This window comes from Puma concolor, chromosome D4 (genome assembly GCF_028749965.1).
Source record: "Puma concolor isolate L17-30 chromosome D4, mPumCon1.1.hap2, whole genome shotgun sequence".
NCBI lineage: Eukaryota > Metazoa > Chordata > Mammalia > Carnivora > Felidae > Puma > Puma concolor.
In genome coordinates this window covers 32912402-32936855 of record NC_141679.1, presented here as the reverse complement: position 1 = coordinate 32936855, position 24454 = coordinate 32912402, and the positions used below count along the sequence as shown (strand labels likewise).

Sequence of the window (24454 nt, the reverse complement as noted above, 5' to 3'; positions counted from 1 at the left end):
TAAGTGCTGATGATTCAAAGGCAAATAGACACAGACCCCAACTTCAAGACAGACACAGGAAAGGGCAAGGAGGTAGTCAGAAGCACATTAAAAGTACAAAAACAGGTGTCTAAGGTAGGGGCAGCGCACAGTCCAGAAGGCCTTCAGGCAATAACTAAGGGATACACAGGCAGAAGACAGCAGAGACCAGTGTAGACATGGAATTAAGGAGGGAATCTTAGGCAGTTTTACAATAATCATTTCCAAAACTTGATGCCTGCAGGTAGAAAGGAAGAAGGAAGAGGGGGGGGAGGGGGAGAAGGGGGACGGGAAGAAGAGAAGTGGGAAGAAGAGCAGGGGAGGGGGGTGGGTAGAAACAGGGAGGGGGAGAGGAGGAGGGGCGGAAGTAGGAGGGGGGAGGAGAAGCAGTAGTAGAAGGAGGGGTAGGAGGAGAAGTAGTGAAAGTAGTTAGTTTAGTAGTAGAAGTTGAAGTTCAACAACAGCCTATAAGGCTAGAAGAAGGAAGACACATTGCTCAGGTCAGAGATGTCAAGCACAGGTGTGGGCATTCCCTGGAGAAAAGTAAAGGCAACCATCCCACATTCGACTCAACAAGGTGAAGACAGCTGAAGGGAACCAGCACATGTACACACATGCACATAGAGAACCTGATGTCACCTCCTCATCTTCTCATTTTATAGACAGAGTAAGTAGAAATATTCCCATGGTTCTGATCACAAATCACAGAATTAGAGCATCAGAGATTATCATGATTAACCTTGTCATTTTGTGGGTGAGTAAACTGAGCTCCAAAGAAGTACAGTTATTTGGCCAAAGCCACAAATGTTACCAGCAGAATAAGGACTAGAGCCCAGATTGCTGGTCCCTTGAGTCTAAGTTCTGCCAACAGACACTGTCCACCTCCCAATATTTACATGAATTTGTACTGTTTCTACCATCATTCAAAACTCATTTAACATGTATTATGATGAGTACTAAAATGAATTTTAATAATAGAATTTACCTCAAAATTATTTATGCTGAACTAATATAATCTTTCATAAATCTGTCAGGAAATAGCCTTAGAGTCATTTATATAATTTTTTTCCTACAGTAGTTATCTTAGAAAATGGAATGTAGATTAGCAGTCATAACTCACTGTTGTGTTTTATTATTTTATCATTATAAATAGTCAAGGTTAAAGATAATAGTGATATTATAAATCTACCATTAATGCATATAATGGAGTCTATAATAACTAATAGAGTAATTAACTACAGAAAATATAGATGCTGGCAGAAAGAAATTCTTTGAAAATGGGCATAATTATTATCACTCATGAACAGTGGTATTCTTTCACAAAGACCCAAGACTCTAGAATCAGTCTTCTCCCTGATCAGAATACTCTCCCCTAAATGATCTTTAGGAGATAATATAATCCTGTTCCCCAGACAGGGTGGGGAGATCATCTTTCTTGATAAGAAAGCAGAGATATCATCTAAACTCCTCTAATAGGAAAATCTCAAATTATTGTTTCCAGGCATTCTCATTAACTGATTTCTAAAACACTTCCAGAAAAGTTTTGCTACTAGCTTTTCAGATTTTTAAGGAAAATATATAGTACATAGTTGCCTATACATTAGATTTTACCAACATGTTGAATTTATCCATTTCATTTAATTTGGTTCACACTAAAAGTGAATGTCACAAAGAGCACAGAGGTAACTATGCAGTTGAGAAACAGCCCAAATGCCTATGGATTCCTTAAAATATCTCTCCAATGGGGCGCCTGGGTGGCGCAGTCGGTTAAGCATCCAACTTCAGCCAGGTCACGATTTCGCGGTCTGTGAGTTCGAGCCCCGCGTCAGGCTCTGGGCTGATGGCTCAGAGCCTGGAGCCTGTTTCCGATTCTGTGTCTCCCTCTCTCTCTGCCCCTCCCCCGTTCATGCTCTGTGTCTCTCTGTCCCAAAAAATAAATAAACGTTGGAAAAAAATATTAAAAAAAATATATATATATCTCTCCAAGTCTCTCAAAGCTAAGTCCCCAAAGTACTAAAGGATGACATTCCAAGAGACGTTACAGTGGTGTTGAATAAATATGACAGAAACCCCCAGGATCTAAAGCATGTGCTCAAAACCAGCCCTGAGGAAACACCTCTGTCATGAATAGTCCCATCATACCATTCTGTCACAAAAGCCTCTCTGGGTCCTAGACCACCTGCTAAAACTGTTTGATTTTGATTTATTCCATTAAGAGAGCAGAATGCTAAGACTTTATCAAATGAAATGTGCAAATAAAACACCTTTAAAATAAGTTAAATGAACCGGAGAAGTTGGTGGCGTAGAAGGATGCTGGGCTCACCTCATCCTGCTGATTGCTTAGATTCCACCCACATCTGCCTAAACAACCCAGAAAACAGCCAGAAGACTAGCAGAACAGACTCTCCAGAGCCAAGTGTAGACAAAAGTCCCACGGAAGAGTGTAGGAAGGGCGGAGAGGTGGTGCGTGCTACACGGACTGGCGGGAGGGAGCCAGGGCAGTGGAGGAGCAGTCTGCAGGGCAAGGCAGAGCCCCTGAAGTCTGGTTTCCAAAAGCGGAGGAGCCAGATTCCGTGAGTTCTGACAGCCAGTGGGACTTAACACCTAGAATGTTAAAAGTCAACAGCTCTGCTATCAGAGAGCAGAGAGGGTGAGACGACGCCGGGAGAGAGAGTTGTTGAGCCCCAGAAACACAGAGCTTGGTGGGGAAACAAAGGCTCTGGCAAGCGCCATTTCCCTCTCCCATCCCCCAGCTGGAATTCCAAAGGGAACCAGTTCCTGTCATCCAACTGGCTTGCACTGCGCAAATGCCCAATGCTATACTTCTGTGGATCCATCCCTCCAAAGGGGCCTACCTCCCTCCCAGTGCTGCAGGGCCCCTCCCGCAGGGTACCACCCATGGTAAAGCTAGGTAAGCCACCTCCTCCTGGCCCTGTGCACCTTTCAGATCCACCCCATCTAAAACGCCCTTGGCCAGATCCTATTGAAGCAGCACCACAACCCTGGCAGTGTGCAAGCAGCCCAGACAGGGGGCACACCACTCCACAGTGAGTCCTGCCCCTGGGAGAGGAGAAGATAAGGTACACACCAGTCTGACTGTGGCCTCAGCCATGGGTTGGGGTCTGACTGTGACCCTGCCCACCAACACAAGTTTCTCAGGACAGCACAGGGGAACTGCCCTGCAGTTTGGAGTTACTGCAGGGACTAACCAAAACGTCAAAACGGAAGAATTCTCCTCAAAAGAAACTCCAGGAACTAGCAACAGCTAACGAATTGATCAAAACTGATTTAAGCAATATAACAGAACAAGAATTTAGAATAATAGTCATAAAATTAACTGCTGGGCTTGAAAAAAGCATAGAGAACAGCAGAGAATCTATTACTACAGAGATCAAGGGACTAAAAAATAGTCATGAGGAACTTAAAAATGCTATAAATGAGGAGCAAAATAAAATGGAGGTAGCCATAGCATGGACTGAAGAGGCAGAGGAGAGAATAGGTGAATTAGATGATAAAATTATGGAAAAAGAGGAAGCTGAGAAAAAGAGAGATAAAAAAAAAATCCGGGAGAATTAGAGAACTAAGTGATGCAATCAAATGGAACAATATCCGTATCATAGGAATTCCAGAAGAAGAAGAGAGAGAGAAAGGGGCTGAAGGTGTATTTGAACAAATCATAGCTTAGAACTTCCCTGATCTGGGGAAGGAAACAGGCATTGAAATCCAAGAGGCACAGAGAACTCCCTTGAGACGTAACTTGAATCGATCTTCTGCAAGACATATCATAGTGAAACTGGCAAAATACAAGGATGAAGAGAGAATCCTGAAAGCAGCTAGGGATAATCAGGACCTAACTTACAAAGGTAGACACAAAAGAGTAGTAGCAGACTTATCTACTGAAACTTGGCAGGCCAGAAAGGAATGGCAGCAAATCATCAATGTGAGGAACAGAAAAAATAAGCAGCCAAGAATCCTTTATCCAGCAAGTCCGTCATTCAGAATAGAAGGAGAGATAAAGGTTTTCCCAAACAGACAAAAACTGAAGAAATTCATCACCACTAAACCAGCCGTACAAGAGATCCTAAGGGGGACTCTGTGAGTGAAATGTTGCAAGGACCACAAAGTACCAGAGACACCACTACAAGCATGAAACCTACAGACATCTCAATGACTCTAAACCCATATCTTTCAATGATAACACTGAATTTAAATGGACTAAATGCTCCAACCAAAAGACATAGGGTATCAGAATGTATAAAAACAAGACCCATCTATTTGCTGTCTACAAGAGACTGATTTTAGATCTGAGGACACCTTCAGATTGAAAGTGAGGGCATGGAGAACTATCTATCATGCTACTGGAAGTCAAAAGAAAGCTGGAATAGCCATACTCATATCAGACAAACTGACTTTAAATTAAAGGCTGTAACAAGAGATGAAGAACAGCATTATATATTACAGGGTCTATCCATCAGGAAGAGCTAACAATTATAAATGTCTATGCGCCGAATACAGGAGCCCCCAAATATATAAAACAATCACAAACATAAGCAACCTTATTGATAAGAATGTGGTAATTGCAGGGGACTTTAATACCCCACTTACAACAATGGATAGATCATCTAGACACAGGATCAATAAAGAAATAAGGGCCCTGAATGATACATTGGATGAGATGGATGTGACAGATATATTTATAACTCTGCATCCTGAAATAACAGAATATACTTTCTTCTCGAGTGCACATGGAACATTCTCCAAGATATATCACACACTGGGTCACAAAACAGCCCTTCATAAGTATCATACCATGAACACTTTCAGATCACAATGCCATGAAACTTGAAATCAACCACAGGACAAAGTCTGGAAAATCTCCAAAAGCATGGAGGTTAAAGAACATCCTACTAAAGAATAAATGGGTCAACCAGACAATTAGAGAAGAAATTTAAAAATATATGGAAACAAATGAAAATGAAAATACAACAATCCAAATGCTTTGGAATGCAGCGAAGGCAGTCTTGAGAGGAAAATACATTGCAGTCCAGGCCTATCTCAAGAAACAAGAAAAATCCCAAATACAAAATCTAACAGCACACCTAAAGGAAATAGAAGCAGAAGAGAAAAGACACCCCAAACCCAGCAGAAGAAGAGAATTAATAACATTCAGAGCAGAAATAAACAATATAGAATGTAAAAAACCGGTAGAGCAGATCGATGAAACCAAGAGTTGGTTTTTTGAAAAAATAAACAAAATTGAAAAAAAAATAAAATAAAATAAAATAAAAAAAAAAAGAAAAAATAAACAAAATTGATAAACCTCTAGCCAGGCTTGTCAAAAAGAAAAGGGAGAGGACCCAAATAGGTAAAATCATGAATGAAAATGGAATTATTACAACCAATCCCTCAGAAATACAAGCAATTATCAGGGAATGCTATGAAAAATTACATGCCAACAAACTGGACAACCTGGAAGAAATGGACAAATTCCTAAGCACCCACACACTTTCAAAACCCAAACAGGGGGGCGCCTGGGTGGCGCAGTCGGTTAAGCGTCTGACTTCAGCCAGGTCACGATCTTGCGGTCCGTGAGTTCGAGCCCCGCGTCAGGCTCTGGGCTGATGGCTCAGAGCCTGGAGCCTGTTTCCGATTCTCTGTCTCCCTCTCTCTCTGACCCTCCCCTGTTCATGCTCTGTCTATCCCTGTCCCAAAAATAAATAAACGTTGAAAAAAAAAAAAAAAAAAAAAACCCAAACAGGAAGAAATAGAAAATTTGAACAGACCCATAACCAACAAAGAAACTGAATCAGTTATCAAAAATCTCCCAACAAATAAGAGTCCAGGACCAGATGGCTTCCCTGGGGAATTCTACCAGACATTTAAAGCAGAGATAATACCTATCCTTCTCAAGCTGTTCCAAAAAATAGAAAGGGAAGGAAAACTTCCAGACTCATTCTATGAAGCCAGCATTACTTTGATTCCCAAACCAGACAGAGACCCAGCAAAAAAAGAGAACTACAGGCCAATATCCCTGATGAATATGGATGCAAAAATTCTCAATAAGATACTAGCAAATCGAATTCAACAGCATATAAAAAGAATTTTTCACCATGATCAAGTGGGATTCATTCCTGGGATGCAGGGCTGGTTCAATATTTGCAAATCAATCAATGTGATACATCACATTAATAAAAGAAAGATAAAAACCATATGATCTTGTCAACTGATGCAGAAAGAGCATTTGACAAAATTCAGCATCCTTTCTTAATAAAAACCCTCAAGAAAATCGGGATAGAAGGAAGATATTTAAACATCATAAAAGCCATTTATGAAAAGCCCACAGCTAATATCATCCTCAATGGGGAAAAACTGAGAGCTTTCCCCCTGAGATCAGAAACAGGACAGGGATGTCCACTCACACCGCTGTTGTTTAACAGTGTTGGAAGGTCTAGCATCAGCAATCAGACAACAAAAGGAAAGCAAAGGCATCAAAATTGGCAAAGATGAGGTCAAGCTTTCACTTTTGCAGGTGACATGATATTATACTTGGAAACTCGATAGACTCCACCAAAAAGTCTGCTAGAACTTACACATGAATTCAGCAAAGTCACAGGATACAAAATCAATGTACAGAAATCAGTTGCATTCTTACACACTAATAATGAAGCAACAGAAAGACAAATAGAGAAACTGATCCCATTCACAATTGCACCAAGAAGCATAAAATGCCTAGGAATAAACCTAACCAAAGATGTAAAAGGTCTGTATGCTGAAAACTATAGAAAGCGTATGAAGGAAATTGAAGAAGATACAAAGAAATGGAAAAACATCCCGTACTCATGGATTGGAATAAATATTGTTAAAATGTCAATACTACCCAAAGCAATCTACACATTCAATGCAATCCCAATCAAAATTGCACGAGCATTCTTCTCGCAACTAGAACAAGCAATCCTAAAATCCATATGGAACCACAAAAGACCCTGAATAGCCAAAGTAATATTGAAGAAGAAAACCAAAGTGGGAGGCATCACAATCCCAGACTTTAGCCTTTACTACAAAGTTGTTATCATCAAGACAGCATGGTATTGGCACAAAAACAGACACATAGACCAATGGTATAGAATAGAGACTCCAGAATTGGACCCACAAAAGTATGGCCAACTAATCTTTGACAAAGCAGGAAAGAATATCCAATGGAAAAAAGACAGTCTCTTTAACAAATGGTACTGGGAGAACTAGACAGCAACATGCAGAAGGATGAAACTAGACCACTTTCTTACACTATTCACAGAAATAAACTCAAAATGGATAAAGGACCTGAATGTGAGGCAGGAAACCATCAAAACCCTAGAGGAGAAAGCAGGAGAAAACCTCTCTGGCCTCAGCCACAGCAATTTCTTACTTGACACATCTCCAAAGGCAAGGGGATTAAAAGCAAAAGTGAACTATTGGGAACTCATGAAGATAAAAAGCTTCTGCACTGCAAAGGAAACGATCAACAAAACTAAAAGGCAACCAACGGAATGGGAAAAGATATTTGCAAATGACATATCGGACAAAGGGCTAGTATCCAAAATCTATAAAGAACTCACCAAACTCCACACCCGAAAAACAAATAATCCAGTGAAGAAATGGGCAGAAAACATGAATAGACACTTCTCTAAAGAAGACATCCAGATGGCCAACAGGCACATGAAAAGATGCTCAACATCACTCCTCATCAGGGAAATACAAATCAAAACCACACTGAGATACCACCTCATGCCAGACAGAGTGGCCAAAATGAACAAATCAGGAGACTATAGATGCTGGAGAGGATGTGGAGAAACGGGAACCCTCTTGCACTGTTGGCGGGAATGCAAACTGGTGCAGCCGCTCTGGAAAACAGTGTGCAGGTTTTCAACAAATTAAAAATAGATCTACCCTATGACCCAGCAATAGCACTGCTAGGAATTTACCCAAGGGATACAGGAGTACTGATGCATAGGGGCACTTTTACCCCAATGTTTATAGCAGCACTTTCTACAATAGCCAAATTATGGAAAGAGCCTAAATGTCCATCAACTGATGAATGGATAAAGAAGTTCTTTAACAGGAACCCATGGGGGAGGGGAAGGAAAAAAAAGAGGTTAGAGTGGGAGAGAGCCAAAGCATAAGAGACTGTTGAGAACTGAGAGCAAACTGAGGGTTGGTGGGGGGTGGGAGGGAGGAGAGGGTGGGTGATGGGTATTGAGGAGGGCACCTTTTGGGATGAGCACTGGGTGTTGTATGGAAACCAATTTGACAATAAATTTCATATATAAATAAAAAAATAAATAAATAAATAAATAAATAAAAGTAAAAAAAAAAAAAAAAAGAAGTTCTGGTTTATGTATACAATGGAATACTACGTAGCCCTGAGAAAGAATGAAATATGGCCTTTTATAGCAATGTGGATGGAACTGGAGAGTGTTATGCTAAGTAAAGTAAGTCATACAGAGAAAGACAGATACCATATGTTTTCACTCCTATGTGGATCCTGAGAAACTTAACAGAAGACCATGGGGGAGAGGAAGGGGGACAAAAAGTTAGAGAGGGAGGGAGCCAAACCATAAGAGACTCTTAAAACCTGAGAATAAACTGAGGGTTGATGGGGGGTGGGAGGAAAGGGAAGGTGGGTGATGGGCATTGAGGAGGGCAGCTGTTGGGATGAGCACTGGTTGTTGTATGGAAACCAATTTGATAATAAATTTCCTATTAAGAAAAAAAAAGTTAAACAGCCTTTCCCCTAACTTTTGTTGTGGAGTTAAGGGACTCCTTAACAACAAATCAGAACACAACAAATCAGAACTGTCTGAATTTTTCTTGTATGTCCTAAGAACTTTCCTCTTCCACCTAAAACTTGCCTTCCAATTAAATGCCATTTTTGATCATTAGCAATTTTTGCTATATTTGAGTTTTTTGGAGAAAGCTTACAACTTCACATCTCACCAAATGATAAAACCTCAAAGACAAGTAATAATGGCAAAATGGGTGTGGAGATTATCCCCAAATAACTGCATCTCAATATTTAATCAGCAGGAGAACTTGAAAACAGACCATTATCTTTAACTTGGAGGCAAGAAAGCTACTGGGCTGACACGAACACCTGAAGAGCATCCTATCATGTTCACATCCATCAGAAACATTATCTTCCCTGGGTTGGTCAAGGTGACGCTTTGTATGCTTCTGTGTTTTCCTGCATGTCCATGTATTACAGAAAATAGAATTGATGCTTAAACTCCCCTAAGACTAAAACCCACAAAAACAAGTTCAAAACATGAAATTGGCCAGGGTGACTGACAAACTAACGATTACATATGTGTGTACTACATGATGTATTTTACAAAGTAGTACATCTGTAAGTCGTTGCTCAGAAATATGAGGAAAGAGGCTCACAAACACAGGAAACTGCTAGTTAAGAACACGTATTAACAATGGCATTCTTTTCCCCATGCCCATCACCCAAAGAGCGATGATAGGCTTCCTGAATTCATCCCTCCTCTCCTAAACTAGTCATTTATTTAGAAAAGGCTGGACCAGAAGATCATTAAGATTACCGGATACTCCACATCCATGAGGTCAACTTTCACTCTTAACTATTTCCTGCATACCTTCTAACAAATGCTCAAAAAAGTAATAATGCCTAACAAATTCTTCAAGACTACAGTATCTATCAACCCATGGCCCACAAAATGCTATGCAAGCCACTTTAGATACACAAGTCACCACTAGCTTTACGGTTTTGAGTAAAACCATGGGCAGAGTGGAAAATAATCAATTATTACACTCAAAAAATTTCACCTCATATAAATCTGAATTCACCAGATAAAACGAAAAAATCCTCTTCAGTAGGTTCATATTACCCAAATTTCAAAACTCCTAAGCAAATGAATATTAAACATGAAACTTGCCAAGACTTGGGCTCTCCAAAGTGGAGATAATTAATGCTGTAGAGGTCCATATCCTCGGTGTGCCACGCGAATGTGGTCTTCCACATGCCAAAATAGAGATAAGGGGTGTTTACACCCTCAATAGAAATACCGCACTCTTCCTCAACCACATCCAAGACCGTATTTAGGCGAGCTATGTTCCATTCATCCACACCCTGGAACCAGGAGAAAGAGGAAAAAAAATCAAATGTTAATAAACTAATAAAAATAGCATTTATTAATCAAACTGTCATGTGCCAAAATTATCATACTGTACACTTATATTGACTGAGAAATGAAAAATAAAGCAATCATTATTCAGGTAATATATGTATGTATATATCAATTATTAAAGATCAAAGATTACTACTAGCATAATATGGTTCTATATGAACATTAGTATGAAAGTATACCAATAAAATTCCTGACTCCAAATGGAAGTATAAGTTAAGGCTCCACCCCTCAGTTATTGTTAGCAAAAAATCATTGCTTCAAAGACTATGGTCTGAAGTGTGCTTTCCATTTTTGGCACACCTTTTCTTTGAGGGTGGGGGTAGTTTTTTCTTTTTAAATTATTTATTTGTACATTAGCTTAGAAGTCATATTCAACATCAGACATCATCTCAAGATACTAATAGTAAAATATATCTTCTGCCTTCCCACTCTCATCCCTATGCATTTCAACTTTAGCATGTGACACATTATTTCCTAAAAATTCCACTATAATTATGGGAAAAATTCTTAGCACTTCTAAACCACAGATCATTGTGCTTTTACTGCTCCTTCAACTAAATATTATTCTTTCTATATAAAATTTATTGTCAAATTGGTTTCCATACGACACCCAGTGCTCATACCAACAGCTGCCCTCCTCAATGCCCATCACCCACCCTCCCTTCCCTCCTACCCCCCATCAACCCTCAGTTTATTCTCAGGTTTTAAGAGTCTCTTATGGTTTGGCTCCCTCCCTCTCTAACTTTTTTTTCCCCTTCCCCTCCCCCATGGTCTTCTGTTAAGTTTCTCAGGATCCACATAAGAGTGAAAACATATGATATCTGTCTTTCTCTGTATGATTTATTTCGCTTAGCATAACGCTCTCCAGTTCCATCCACGTTGTTACAAAAGGCCATATTTCATTCTTTCTCATGGCCAGGTAGTACTCCATTGTGTATATAAACCACAATTTCTTTATCCATTCATCAGTTGATGGACATTTAGGCTCTTTGCATAATTTGGCTATTGTTGACAGTGCTGCTATAAACCTTGGGGTACAAGCGCCCCTATGCATCAGTACTCCTGTATCCCATGGGTAAATTCCTAGCAGTGCTATTGCTGGGTCATAGGGTAGATCTATTTTTAATTTTTTGAGGAACCTGCACACTGTTTTCCAGAGTGGCTGCATAAATATTAACTTCTTATGTCGATGGCAAATTTTAAACACAGAATAATAAAAAAAATTCTTATCCAGACTTTAGTAAAACTGCTGGAATAATATAGTTTTATACCAATAATGGTGATGATACAGAGAAAAGGATAGAATCACTGATACCAGAGTTTTGGTGATAGGAAAAGATTCTAGTTTTCTTAGAACTTACCAATTATTCAATTATAACTCATAACTGCTTAAAATCTTTACAAACTATGTATTTTTACTATATGCCTTTCTCATAACCACACATAAACATCAGATATTGGGATCATTCCTATGAAATCATGAGGAAACTGCAATGCTTGTAAATCCATTTCAATCTCCTTATGATGCTATTAAAGAGGGGCATTAAATGCATTTCTGTATAACAGTAAGGCCTTCTCCAATAACTATGCCAATGACCACACAGATCTCCCTTATCCACTAAAAATTTTCAGGGTTGTTCTGTTTTAATATGGTCTCTAGATTATTCTCTAATCAGTGTACTAATCTTACTTCCTCAAGCTTTGGGTTAGCAAAATTATTGATGCAGCAGTTAATGAAGCTCTGCCTCAGGTAACATAATTAAAAGTCCCAAGGGAAATAATTTAATTCCCAAATTTCCCTAAGCAGCCACTCTATCTACAGCTTAAAACTCCACAGTGTTAAGTCTGCTATTTGGAAATTGGTCAAAACTAGTATCCTTTTAGAGAAAATCCTAGGTTCCAATTTATGAGACTTCATAAAAATTAAATCAAATTCTATAAAATGTTTTATCTCACTCTATTTATAGTGATGCAGCCTCTTAACTCTAGTCCAATCAGACCTCAGCCCAATCACTCTAATAATAGATTCCTATTTGAAAGTCATTACTGAGGCAATGAATCTGAAGTAATAAATGAGCAACATATTATAGAAATCATTTTAAACTGAATGAGCTTGCGAATTTACAAACAAACTATTTCTCTGAAATTCCTACATTTGGGGAATTCTTATCTTTATTTCTGCCATTATCTTTCAGAAATAACTAAGGCTGAATCCCTTGACATCCCTCGACATGCAGGTCTGAGAGGAAAAGGTAGAGAAAGCGTGCTGAGAGAAGACCCAGATTATGGCCCCAGCTCTGCCACTGACCAAGGTAAAAATCACTGAGATTTCCTGAGCTTCCGTCTGTCTTTGAGAAAACATGAGAGCTGCAGCACTTCCCAGAGTTACTCAGAGTACTGAATGGTCTAAAGGACACAAAGCCTTTGGGAATAACACTTATTATTTCTTAGAACCTACGAAATGAACACCTCCACTATTCTGTAGTATATCTTACTGGCAAGCCTCCAAAACAACAAGGAGATAAGTGATTAAAAAAAAAAAAAAGTTCTGTGAAATTCACTACTGGTTCTTTCCATTAGTGGGCAAATAACATGTTTGCAGCACTTTCTTCTAGGTAAGGCCAAGGTTACCACGATGCTGAAACCTAATTTATTTTGCTAAAATAAAAAGTCATATCATTTCAATTAAAGAGCGTATTAAAATATTAAGAGTAACTGGTATAATGGAGACTAAAAATAAATCTTACTGCTTCAAAATTCCTTCTCCAATTTGTGTTCTCTACTATTGACTGAACTAACCACCACCAAAGACAGGCTCTGCTGAAACACTTAAGAGTCCAGATTTAGACAAGGAGAACATCTAGTCTGTCATTTACATAAGTTGTTGTGCCATACTCTACCCCATTATACTGCACATACATACACACTATACCTATTCAAAACAATCCTGTAAAATAGGTAACATTATACCCAAATGAACAAATGGAAAAACTAATACTCCTAGCTAGTAGTAGGTGGCAAAGATAAACCTAAATCTGACTCCTGAGCCATCATTTCTAAACTCTATGCTTCCAGTTCTGATCATCTTAAAATACAATGTATCATCCCCTTCTCTCAGCCTCCTCAACAAATATCCAAGGAGCTAAAATTCAGGACAGGCAAACATATAAAGCTCCCATTATTCCCACCCACGGGTACAGCCATCCGACACAAACACTAGTAAGGCTTAAAATGCAAGCCTGTTTTACTTGTGGGAGTGGTAACAGAACTCATTTACTATAAAAGCAGTCTTCAGAAAGACCCTAGATACAAACAATAACAGGTCAGAATTTGCCCAACTATTCAAAGCTTACAGCTAATGAGTCTTAGCAGAAAGTCTGAACACCAGCCCAAGTTCATAGACAAATGCCTCTTCTGAGATTCCATCCCCCTCAAAAAAAGCTCTCCACACAATGTTCTGCAGGTGCTTGAGCAATATTTGTCATTCACTTGACCTCCACTGGGGCAGACATTTCCTGTCAGATCCCCACTCCCTCCACTCCAATCACCCCATCCAGTCAGCTTCCTGGGCCCTCTCCTGCTCCGTTTGTCTTCTTACCCTGTGTCTGTCATGTTTTCTGAAATAATTCACCATAAAGCCCTTGTTCTCCAAAATTAGTCCTAAATCATTAACCTGGCACTCTCTCATTTAGGGCTTTCCACATCTTCATTGCCATCACTCTATATTCTGTCCTCAAAATTGTCAATATCCAACCACATGTTTCTCTCCCTACCCCCCATCTCCTGCCATTATCCTCAACACCTTCAATGTTATCCCAATGGGGCTACTTTCCAAACAATATTATGAGCCCCCAATCTTTCTCCTGAGTTTCAGTGGCATATGCCCCACTCTAAGCTGGATTCACAATGACCAACAAAAATTTCTGAAATGTAAGAATTATAAGGGGAAAATATCATTCTATTCAAAAACCCAACTATTAAAAAAATAAGAATCACCACCTAGAAGCTATAAGACTGAGAAAATACTGAAAGAATTATTAAAGATTCTAACGTTTTCAGGTCTGCCCCTGATTCAAATGAGGTTATTAAAAAAAAAAAAAATACAGGGGCACCTGGGTGGCTCAGTTGGTTAAGCATCCAACTTCAGCTCAGGTCATGATCTCACGGTTCACGAGTTCAAGGCCCTCAACGGGCTCTGTGCTGACAGCTCAGAGCCTGAAGCCTGCTTCGGATTCTGTGTCTCCCTCTCTCTCTGCCCCTCCCCCACTCGTGCTCTGTTTCTCTCTCTCAAAAATAAATAAAAACATTAAAAAAAATTTTTAAATAAAAATACAGAGAAATCAAATTACGGTATTCTGACACAGAAACGTCATTGAGTTATAACTGGATGTTGTGCTCTTGGTCTTTACAAGAGCTGACATAGCTAGCACCTATTTAAATCCCCTCTCTCAAAGTCTACCAACTGCAGAACTGGGGACATCTTTTACACCTAATAACATCCCTCATCAAATTATTAAGAACAAAGCAATGTATGCAAAATGTATTTTAAAAATTAATAAACAAGTTTTGATAAAAGGAAAAATAACATATTCTTTATATCTGACATCTACCAAAAAACTAGTACCAAGTTCTGACACTGTACAGGTACTTGGTAATTATTTTATTAATGCAGAGACCTAAAATGCACTGGGATAATCCCCATGCTAGCAAAACAGAGGCAAAACACCCTCATTTTACAGTTGGAAGCAAGATACTCAATAATTTAACAGGCCTCCTTGTTTGAAAATTAGTCCAGTCAGTCTCCTCAGTAGTAGATGTATTGTCTGTCTAGTGAATCATAATTCTTTATAATCAATCCCTTGAGAAATAGCGGAGCTGGTCCCATTTTTATAACTCAGTATTATTACATACTGTTTCTCATAGGACATTACAGTGAGGTATTTTTTTTTTTTAGATATTTTTACTTAAACCAATTAAATAAAAATACTAAATTTTAAGCATTTTTTAAAAGAGTATGCTCTTCCTCATTAGGCTTTTACCATCCCTTTTAATGACCCTATCACAGTCTGGCCAACACCTAACAAAAGACCAGGCACCAATCTCCACTAATTCACCAGGAACTTAGAGATACGCTAATGTAAATTACTGCCACTAATTTATATGGCTTTAACAAGCCCTTGAAGTTTCAAAGGTAATGCACATGGGGAAAGAAAAATAAAACTTGGTTAGTGCTTTAAAGAATTCAAACTTCAATCCATTTTACACAGTAATGAGTGAAAATTGTACCTTTCCATAACTAAAATGAAAGCTCATGGTCCACATTTTAAAACAGACTGAGGATTTCCTTCAGATCTTTACACAATAAAAATGAATTACACCCAAATGAAATTCATTCTGCTTTAAAATTAATTACAGTGTGTGACACTGTAGCTCTTTTTGTTTCTTCCTTTCCATAAAAACGTCTCACATCTCTAAACTTATTCGTTTTAATTTTTTTAAGTTTGAGAGAGAGTGGGGAAGGAGTAGAGAGAAGGAGAGAAAGAATCCCAAGCAGGCTCTGTGCTACCAGAGCAGAGCCCAATGCAGGACTCAATCTCCTTACGAACCATGAGATCATGACCTGAGCCTAAATCAAGCGTTGGACACTTTACCAACTGAGCCACCCAGGTGCCCCTAAACTTATTAGTTTTAAAACAGACCCCCTTTCCTCAAAAAGTTAAAATAGAACTACCCTATGATCCAGCAATTACACTGCTAGGTATTTACCCAAAGAATACAAAAATACTAATTCAAAGGGATACATGCACCCCCATGTTTATAACAGCATTATCAATAATAGCTAAATTACGGAAACAGCCCAAGTGCCCATCGAATAATGAGTGTATAAAGAAGACATGATATATGGGGTGCCTGGGTGGCTCAGTCGATTGAGTATCCAACTTTGACTCAGGTCATGATCTCACGGTTCGTGAGTCCAAGTCCCATATCAGTCAGTGTAGAGCCTGCTTCGGACCCTCTGTCTCTCTCTCTGCCCTCCCCTGCTGGCTCTCTCTCTCTCTCTCTCAAAATAAATAAATAAAATTTTTTAAAAAGTTAAAAGAAGAAGATGTGGTATGTATATATGTATATATATAATATATGTGTGTGTGTGTGTGTGTGTGTATATATGTATGTGTGTGTGTATATATATATATATATACATACATACATAATGGAATATTACCTGACCATGAAAAAGAATGAAATCGTGCCATTTGCAAGGACATGGAAGAAGCTAGAAAGTATTATGCTAAGCAAAATAAGTCAGGCAGAGAAGACAAATACCATATGAATTCACTCATATATGGAATTTAGGAAATAAAACAAATGGGCGCCTGGGTGGCTCAGTCAGTTGAGCATCCAACTTTGGCTCAGGTCATGATCTCGCAGCTTGTGAGTTCAAGCCCCGCATCAGGCTCTGTGCTGACAGCTCAGAGCCTGGAATTTGCTTCAGATCCTGTGTCTCCCTCTCTCTGCCCCTTCCCAGCTCACAATCTGTCTGTCTGTCTCTCTCTCTCTCTCTCTCAAAACTAAATAAACAGTAAAAATTTTTTTAAAAAGAAATAAACGAGGAAAGGGGAATAAAAGGAGAGAGAGAGGCAAGCCAAGAAACCGACCCTTAACTATAGAGAACAAATTGACGGTTACCAGGGGGAAGACTGGTGGGGGATGAGCAAAATAGGTGATGGGGATTAAGGAGTGCACTTGCTGAGGTGAGCCCCACACTGGACTCTGTGCTGACCATTCAGAGCCTGAAGCCTGCTTCGGATTCTGTGTCACCCTCTCCCTCTGCCCCTCCGCTGCTCATGCTCTGTCTCTCTCTCTCTCTCTCAAAAATAAACATACATACATACATACATACATACATACATAAAAATAAAAGTCTAGACAATAACCAATGTAGAACAAGTTTCGAAACAAACTCAACAACTAAAACACAACCCATTGAAGAAATGGGCAGAAGACATGAACAGACACTTATCCAAAGAAGACATCCAGATGGCTAAAACACACAGGAAAAGATGCTCAACATGACTCCTCATCAAGGAAACACAAACCAAAACTACAGTGATATACCACTTCACACCTGTCAGAATGGTTAGTATTAACAACAGGAAACAACAGATGTTGGTAAGGATGCAGAGTAAGGGGAACCCTTTGGCACTGTTGGTGAGAATGCAAACTGGTGCAGTCACTCTGGAAAACACTATGGAGGTTCCTTAAAAAATTAAAACTAGAACTACCCCATAACACAGCAATTGCACTACTTAGATGTTTATCCAAAGGACACAAAAATGCTGTTTCGAAGGGACACATGCACCCCAGTGTTTATAGCAACACTTTCAACAATAGCCAAAGTATGGAAAGAGCCCAAATGTCCATCGACTGATGAATAGCTAAAGAAGATGTGGTATATATACATATATATGCAATGGAATATTACTCAGTGACCCAAAAGAATTTCTGGTGCCATGTGCAACAACATGGATAGAACTAGAGTGTATTATGCTAAGTGAAATAAGTCAGTCACAGAAAGACAAGTATCATATGATTTCACTCAGATATGGAAATTAAGAAACCGAATAGATGAACATAGAAGAAGGGAAGGAAAAATAAAATAAAAACAGAGAGGGAGGAAAACTATAAGAGACTCTTAAATACAGAAAACAAACTGAGGTTGCTGGAAGGGAAGTGTGTAGGTGGATAGGCTAAATGGGTGAAGGACATTAAGGAGGGTACTAGTTGGTACAGCGCTGGGCGTTATATGTAAGTGATGAATCACTGGGATCTACTCCTGAAACCAATAGTACACTGTAGTTAACTTACTTGAATTTAAACAAATAAATTTTTTAAAAGATAAACAAATAAATTAAAATTCTGCAACAAAATGCCATAAAAAAAAGGCAGGCTGTTCACCTTATAAAAAGGTAATTATGAATATGAGAAGGAGGGCAGAGAAAAAAAAGAGAGAAATGTCCAGTCAAATAAAAGATTGCAGAGAGCTTTGGACTCCTGAATTGAGTGTGGACCATTAAGGGTTTGAGGTTAATGTGTCTTTGGTTCCACACAGAAGCAACCCCAATCCTCTTGGGAGAAAAGCAACCTCCATTTAGATCTATAAATTTTTCACAAATTAAGATCAAGTCAAAGCATACAACCAAAGATCTCTATACACACAGGGAAGCAAGGCAACACTGGAAAAAGCTAGCAAAAACAACTGACAAAGCATTTAGAACCAGCCCCCACCAAAGGTAGTTGACATTAGAATTACCAGAGAGACACTAAAGAACATGAAATATTTAAAAAAATAAAATATGGAATCACAAAGATAAGCTCATAAAATAAACTATTTGGAATGACGAGTCAGATCTGGGAGGAAGGGGTAGACTTCCAGAAATGAAATACGTCATTACTAAACTAAAAACTCAATGAAAGGGTTAAACAAGAGAGGTAGTTAACCAGAAGATAAAATTTAAGACATTAAACACACGGTGCAGTACATGTAAATTGATGTAAAATCAATTACATTAAAATCTTTGTTCACTAAAAGACACTGTAAATAAACCTATCTCTAAAATTTTTGATATCAACTTCAATTAACTTTAAATACACTGAATTGAGGGGCACCTGGGTGGCTCAGTTGGTTAAGAGCCCAACTTCAGCTCAAGTCACGATCTTATGGTTGGTGAGTTCAAGCCCCACATCAGGCTCTGTGCTGACAGTACAGAACGTGCTTGGGATTCTGTGTGTGTGTCTCTCTCTCTGCCCCTCCCCAACTTGCACACACATGCTCTCTAAATAAATAAACTTTTTAAAAAATAAATAAATAAATACACTGAATTGAATCCACAAAACTGGGACATCTCAGACCTTTACTGATGCTGCAGCTTTTATTTTCCAAATGGCCAAAATACCAAAATGCCTACTGTATTTATGGATTGAAAACCACTTATAAAGCCTTCACTATTACACCTACTTTTGAAGATTATAATAGTCTATGTGGCCAAATATTTGAGGTTATTCTGGACTTATTTCAATGTTCTTCATTTTTAATTCTTCACAGCCATGTGAGAGTAAAGATAAATAATTTGTCTTCTTCCTTTTCAAGTGTTTCTGGATAAGGAATTCAAAAAAACTAAACACATTTTTTGGTGTAATATAAAATATTCATTATATTTTCTTATCAAAACAGTTACCAAGTATTTTTATGTTTGTAAACAAATATGTTTTCACAACATACCTTGTATATATGTAAAAAGAAGTATTTCACTCTTGCTGTTCATTCTCTGATGAAGAAAAAAATCAGTGAAAATTACAGAAACTGTGGCAGAACTTTATTTGCCCTCTGGTCCTGTACCTTTGGCTAGTCACATACCTACTCAAGAAACCTTCACCATGGGGTACAACAGGATGAAGATATGAACTTACTTTTAACATCCCTTACGAGACTGACTGCTATATCAAGTATTAAGTGCACAACACTTAAATGACAATTAGTGTAACTGAGTAGCTTCTAATTTTGTTTTTAATTCTTCAGCTTATGTGTAAACAATTCAAAAGTATGTTCCATACTAAGTGGTATTGTGCAACTTCACTTTTTTTAATAATAAATTTTTTTAATTCATAAATTGGAAGACCTGTTTTAGTATTCTTTTAAATTTTTGTAACGTTTATTTATTTTTGGGAGATAGAGCACAAGCAGGGGAGGGGCAGAGAAGAGAGGGAGACACAGAATCTGAAGCAGACTCCAGGCTCTGAGCTGTCAGCACAGGGCCTGAAGTGGGGCTTAAACCCACAAACCATAAGATCATGACCTGAGCCAAAATCAGGCACCCAACAAACTGAGCCGTTGAAGCACCCCTAACTTCACTTTATTTAATGTGTACAACAGTCCCATGAACTTGATAAAGTATAACCTTGGATAGCTTCAGGGGCTAGGATTTAAATTCATCATTATCACAAAAAAAAAAAAAAAAAAAGACACTGAAAACAAAAGAAACAAAAATATAAAGAAGTCACAAATGAAGCAAATAATTCAACAAATATAACTGGCATAATTTTGTTTTCCAGAATACATTAAAAAAAAAACTCAAATAATCAGAAAAAGTCAAACAGTCTAACAGAAAAATAGACAGTGGATGTTTCACAATGGAGGAATCATAAATGCCAACAAAGACATGAAAAGCTATTGTATGTCACTTGTATTCAAAGAAATGCAAATTCCCATATGAGATAATTTATCGGAAAAAGATTGACAATAAGTAAGATGAACAAAATTAAATGTTGAAGAGAATTTATGTCAGCATGAGGATGCTTTTGGAGCCAACAGAAATGCTCTAAGACTGGACTCAAGGTGCTGGTTACACAAAAATCATTGAATTCTACACTTAAAATAGGCAAATTTTGTAATATACAAATTATACCTCAACAAAGCTTTCTTAAACATGATGATACACTGCTGGAGGAACGTAAATTGGTACAAATTTCTTGAAAAACAAGGCAACAGTATGTGATAATGTTGAACACTCCACAAGCTAGCACTTCCATTCCAAGGTAACTGCTTTAGGGAAACTTTTATACATATGCACTAGGAACCATGCACAGAAATGTGCTCACAACAGCAATATTTATTATTATTTTTAAATTTTAATTCCAGTAGGGCTAACAGGCAGTATATTGGTTACAGGTATACAATATAGTGATTCAACAATTCCATGCATTACTCAGTGTTCATCATGTTAAGTGTACTCTAATGCCCTTCACCTGTATCACCCAGAAATATCTATTATTTAAAAAAGAAACAGAAAATGTCCCCTGGCAAGATAATAAAAAATAAAATATATATTCACCAAATAGAATATTATACAGCACCGAAAATTATTCACAAATAATACGAATAATCCTGGGAAGCCTATTGTTGGGTAAAAAAATGTCTTAAAGACTACATAAAGTGATACTATTTCTATTAAGGTCAAAATAAGCCAAATGAATATATTGCTTAAAAATATATGCATCTAAGCCAACAGGCACATGAAAAGATGCTCAACATCGCTCCTCATCAGGGAAATACAAATCAACACCACACTCAGATATCACCTCACTCCAGTCAGAATGGCCAAAATGAACAAATCAGGAAACTATAGATGCTGGAGAGGATGTGGAGAAACAGGAACCCTCTTGCACTGTTGGTGGGAATGCAAACTGGTGCAGCCACTCTGGAAAACAGTGTGGAGGTTCCTCAAAAAATTAAAAATAGATCTACGCTATGACCCAGCAGTAGCACTGCTAGGAATTTACCCCAGGGATACAGGAGTACTGACGCATAGGGGCACTTGTACCCCAATGTTTATAGCAGCACTCTCAACAATAGCCAAATTGTGGAAAAAGCCTAAATGTCCATCAACTGATGAATGGATAAAGAAATTGTGGTTTATATACACAATGGAGTACTATGTGGCAATGAGAAAGAATGAAATATGGCCCTTTGTAGCAACGTGGATGGAACTGGAGAGTGTTATGCTAAGTGAAATAAGCCATACAGAGAAAGAAATATACCATATGTGTTCACTCATATGTGGATCCTGAGAAACTTAACAGAAACCCATGGGGGAGGGGAAGGAAAAAAAAAGAAAAAAAAAAGAGGTTAGAGTGGGAGAGAGAGCCAAAGCATAAGAGACTCTTTAAAACTGAGAACAAACTGAGGGTTGATGGGGGGGTGGGAGGGAGGGAGGGTAGGTGATGGGCATTGAAGAGGGCATCTTTTGGGATGAGCACTGGGTGTGGTATGGAAACTAATTTGACAATAAATTTCATATAATAAAATAAATAAATAAAAAATGTGCTGATCTGAAAAAAATATATATATATACATATATATATATATATAAATATGCGCATCTGTGGGGCACCTGTGCATCAGTTAAGCATCCAACTCTTCATGTCGGCTCAGATCATGATCTCTCAGTTTGGGAGATTGAGCCCCATGACAGGCTCTGCACTATTAGTGCAACTGCTTGGGATTTTCTCTCTCCCTTTCTCTCTGCCCCTCCTCTGCTTGTGCTCTTTCCCTCAAAATAAATAAATAAACATTACTATATTGTATATACATTGTAAATATATCGTATATACATATATAGTAACGTTTATTTTTTATACTACACACACACACACACACACACACACACACACACACACGCATCTGTGAGAAAATTATGTTTTTAAAAGGCAAAAAATCAAACACAAAATTAAGGCACCCCTGGGTGATAGGGTAGGGTAGCAAGGAAGGGCTGTAGAGAGTAATCCATGGCCAAGTACTGTTAACATTCTACTGTTGGACTGCATGGTACGTTTGAGGTATTCAATGTATCATGGTGCTTTAAAACTTAAATACACTGCACATAATCAGGTGTTACATTCCAAAAATACAATAAAGAAAAAATCACAATAAAGTAGATCTCTCCTGATACACACACCATGGCACCAAATTCTGTCTGGCCAGTGACAAGATGATGGTCTATATCTTAAAAAGAACGGGGATATTTTTTAAAGCATTAATCCCTAAGCAAACATCCTTTATGGTTCTGACAGGCTTTGACAGATGATTAGAAAGTTTCAACTGCTGGCCTGGACTTACACATAAATGACTATTGCAGAACAGAATCTTCCCAGTCCTCCTGGAATCAGCTATTGGATATCTCATTACAGACTCAGGATTTTTGCCTTTCTTGCTTTAATAGTGCCACCACCAGCAGCTAACATTTACCCAACATATACTATGGAACAGGCCACAAGGTATTTCATTTGTAACATCTTTTATCCTGAGGCAGACACTAAAATCATCTATTATCAGTGCCATTTTATAGATGAGGAAACTGCAGCCAAGAGAAACTGGATAACTTGCCTAAGATCTCACAGCTCATAATCAAGGAGCTGCCATTCAAGAGTGAGAATGGAAAACTTTAACCAACTCTGGCTCAACTACTCTGAAGCCACACAGCCAAGCAATGAGCCAGAAAATCAACTCTAAACCACCTAGTTTTATATAATCAAGGAGGTAAAAACTTCCTTCTATCCCTCAATAACTGGAAAGGAAAGTTAGTATGCTTTTTACTTTCTATTTTTTTAAAGGACTACTTGTCAAGAAGATGATTTGTAAATACTGGCTTAGGCTAAGAGCAGGACTAATAGATTTACTCAAAGATCTGCTGTCTATTAAAAAAAAAATCACAGATGTAATAAACAGAATTGTCAAACTTATTTTACACATCGACACATGGCCCTTGAAGAGTATCCTAAAGGGGACCTGAACCATAATGAAGCCTTGTTCTCCTTTAAAGAGGATCAGTTGTCTCCATATTTAATAAAACAAGAAAATCCCATACTTACACCCTGGTAAGTTAGTTTTTTCATATGGGAAATTAAAAACACAACAATCTTTACTAATGTATTCATACTTTTCTAGATTAAGCAAGCCCTTGTTCATCCAACTGTTTTAAGTGTATTATACTATAGTGTAACACAGTATTTCAAAACATTTGTATAATACACTTTTATGACAGAGACTACCTAAGTACTTAGTATCTGTTTTCACCCTCTTTACTACTTGATACTTATTAATAATTCCAGGAAAATCCCAATTTAGAAAAGATTTTATCTGTCTCTCCAAATTCTTCTATAGACTTCCATCTACTTTTTCTTCTGTTTCTCCCAGTTGTTTTTTTCCACCTTGCTTCATTTTTCTCTTGGTGTAACTTCTCAAAGCAATTTTAGATTTAACACACTCTCATAACACTTGGCAGAGAGCTGCAACTATTGAGCTTCCCTTTCATTGTTCATAAATAAAAACAATCTAAGGCATGAACAATGATCTCATTTTCATTCTTCACAGTGTAAAATTCTGGATCATATACACAGGCTCAACATTATTCCTTCAGTGAAAATGGGGGAACTAACAATAATTTCCCTGAATATTAAACTATATTTTCTCATTGTAGAAAATTTGGAATATAAGTTTTTAAGAGATCAAACTTACTTATAAACCTGCAAACAAAAGAAAACCATTATATAATTTTAGTTATACCTTTCTCTAAAAAGAAATATTTTAAATTAAAACATAATTAGAATCAGACTTCTGGAATCTGTGGCTCTAATTATATTCCAGTGACCCCAAAAGCCCACTGACAGGTGGTAACTCACTTTGAGGAATCCAG

General features: G+C 38.0%; 1 protein-coding gene and 1 long non-coding RNA gene across 23 annotated transcripts in view; one reads left to right on the top strand and one right to left on the bottom strand.

Annotated features, from left to right (window-relative positions):
• The window catches only part of KDM4C (lysine demethylase 4C), a 440224-nt gene that overhangs the window by 342039 nt on the left and 73731 nt on the right, over positions 1-24454 (bottom strand). For 19 of the 21 annotated variants that reach the window (XM_086685236.1, XM_086685237.1, XM_086685231.1 and 16 more), the window contains one exon: positions 9954-10147. The exons of 1 other annotated variant lie outside the window; for it this stretch is intronic. In XM_086685236.1, the coding sequence (XP_086541362.1) occupies positions 9954-10147 (194 nt within the window). Of the gene's footprint in view, positions 1-9953; positions 10148-19485; positions 19511-24454 lie in introns of those variants that run through there. One more of the 21 variants, XM_086685250.1, reaches the window with a different exon arrangement.
• The window catches only part of LOC147574803 (uncharacterized), a 68409-nt gene that overhangs the window by 33275 nt on the left and 10680 nt on the right, over positions 1-24454 (top strand). For both annotated transcript variants that reach the window (XR_015243541.1, XR_015243542.1), the window contains exon 4: positions 12401-12517. This is a non-coding gene — a long non-coding RNA (uncharacterized LOC147574803). The remainder of the gene's footprint in view (positions 1-12400; positions 12518-24454) is intronic.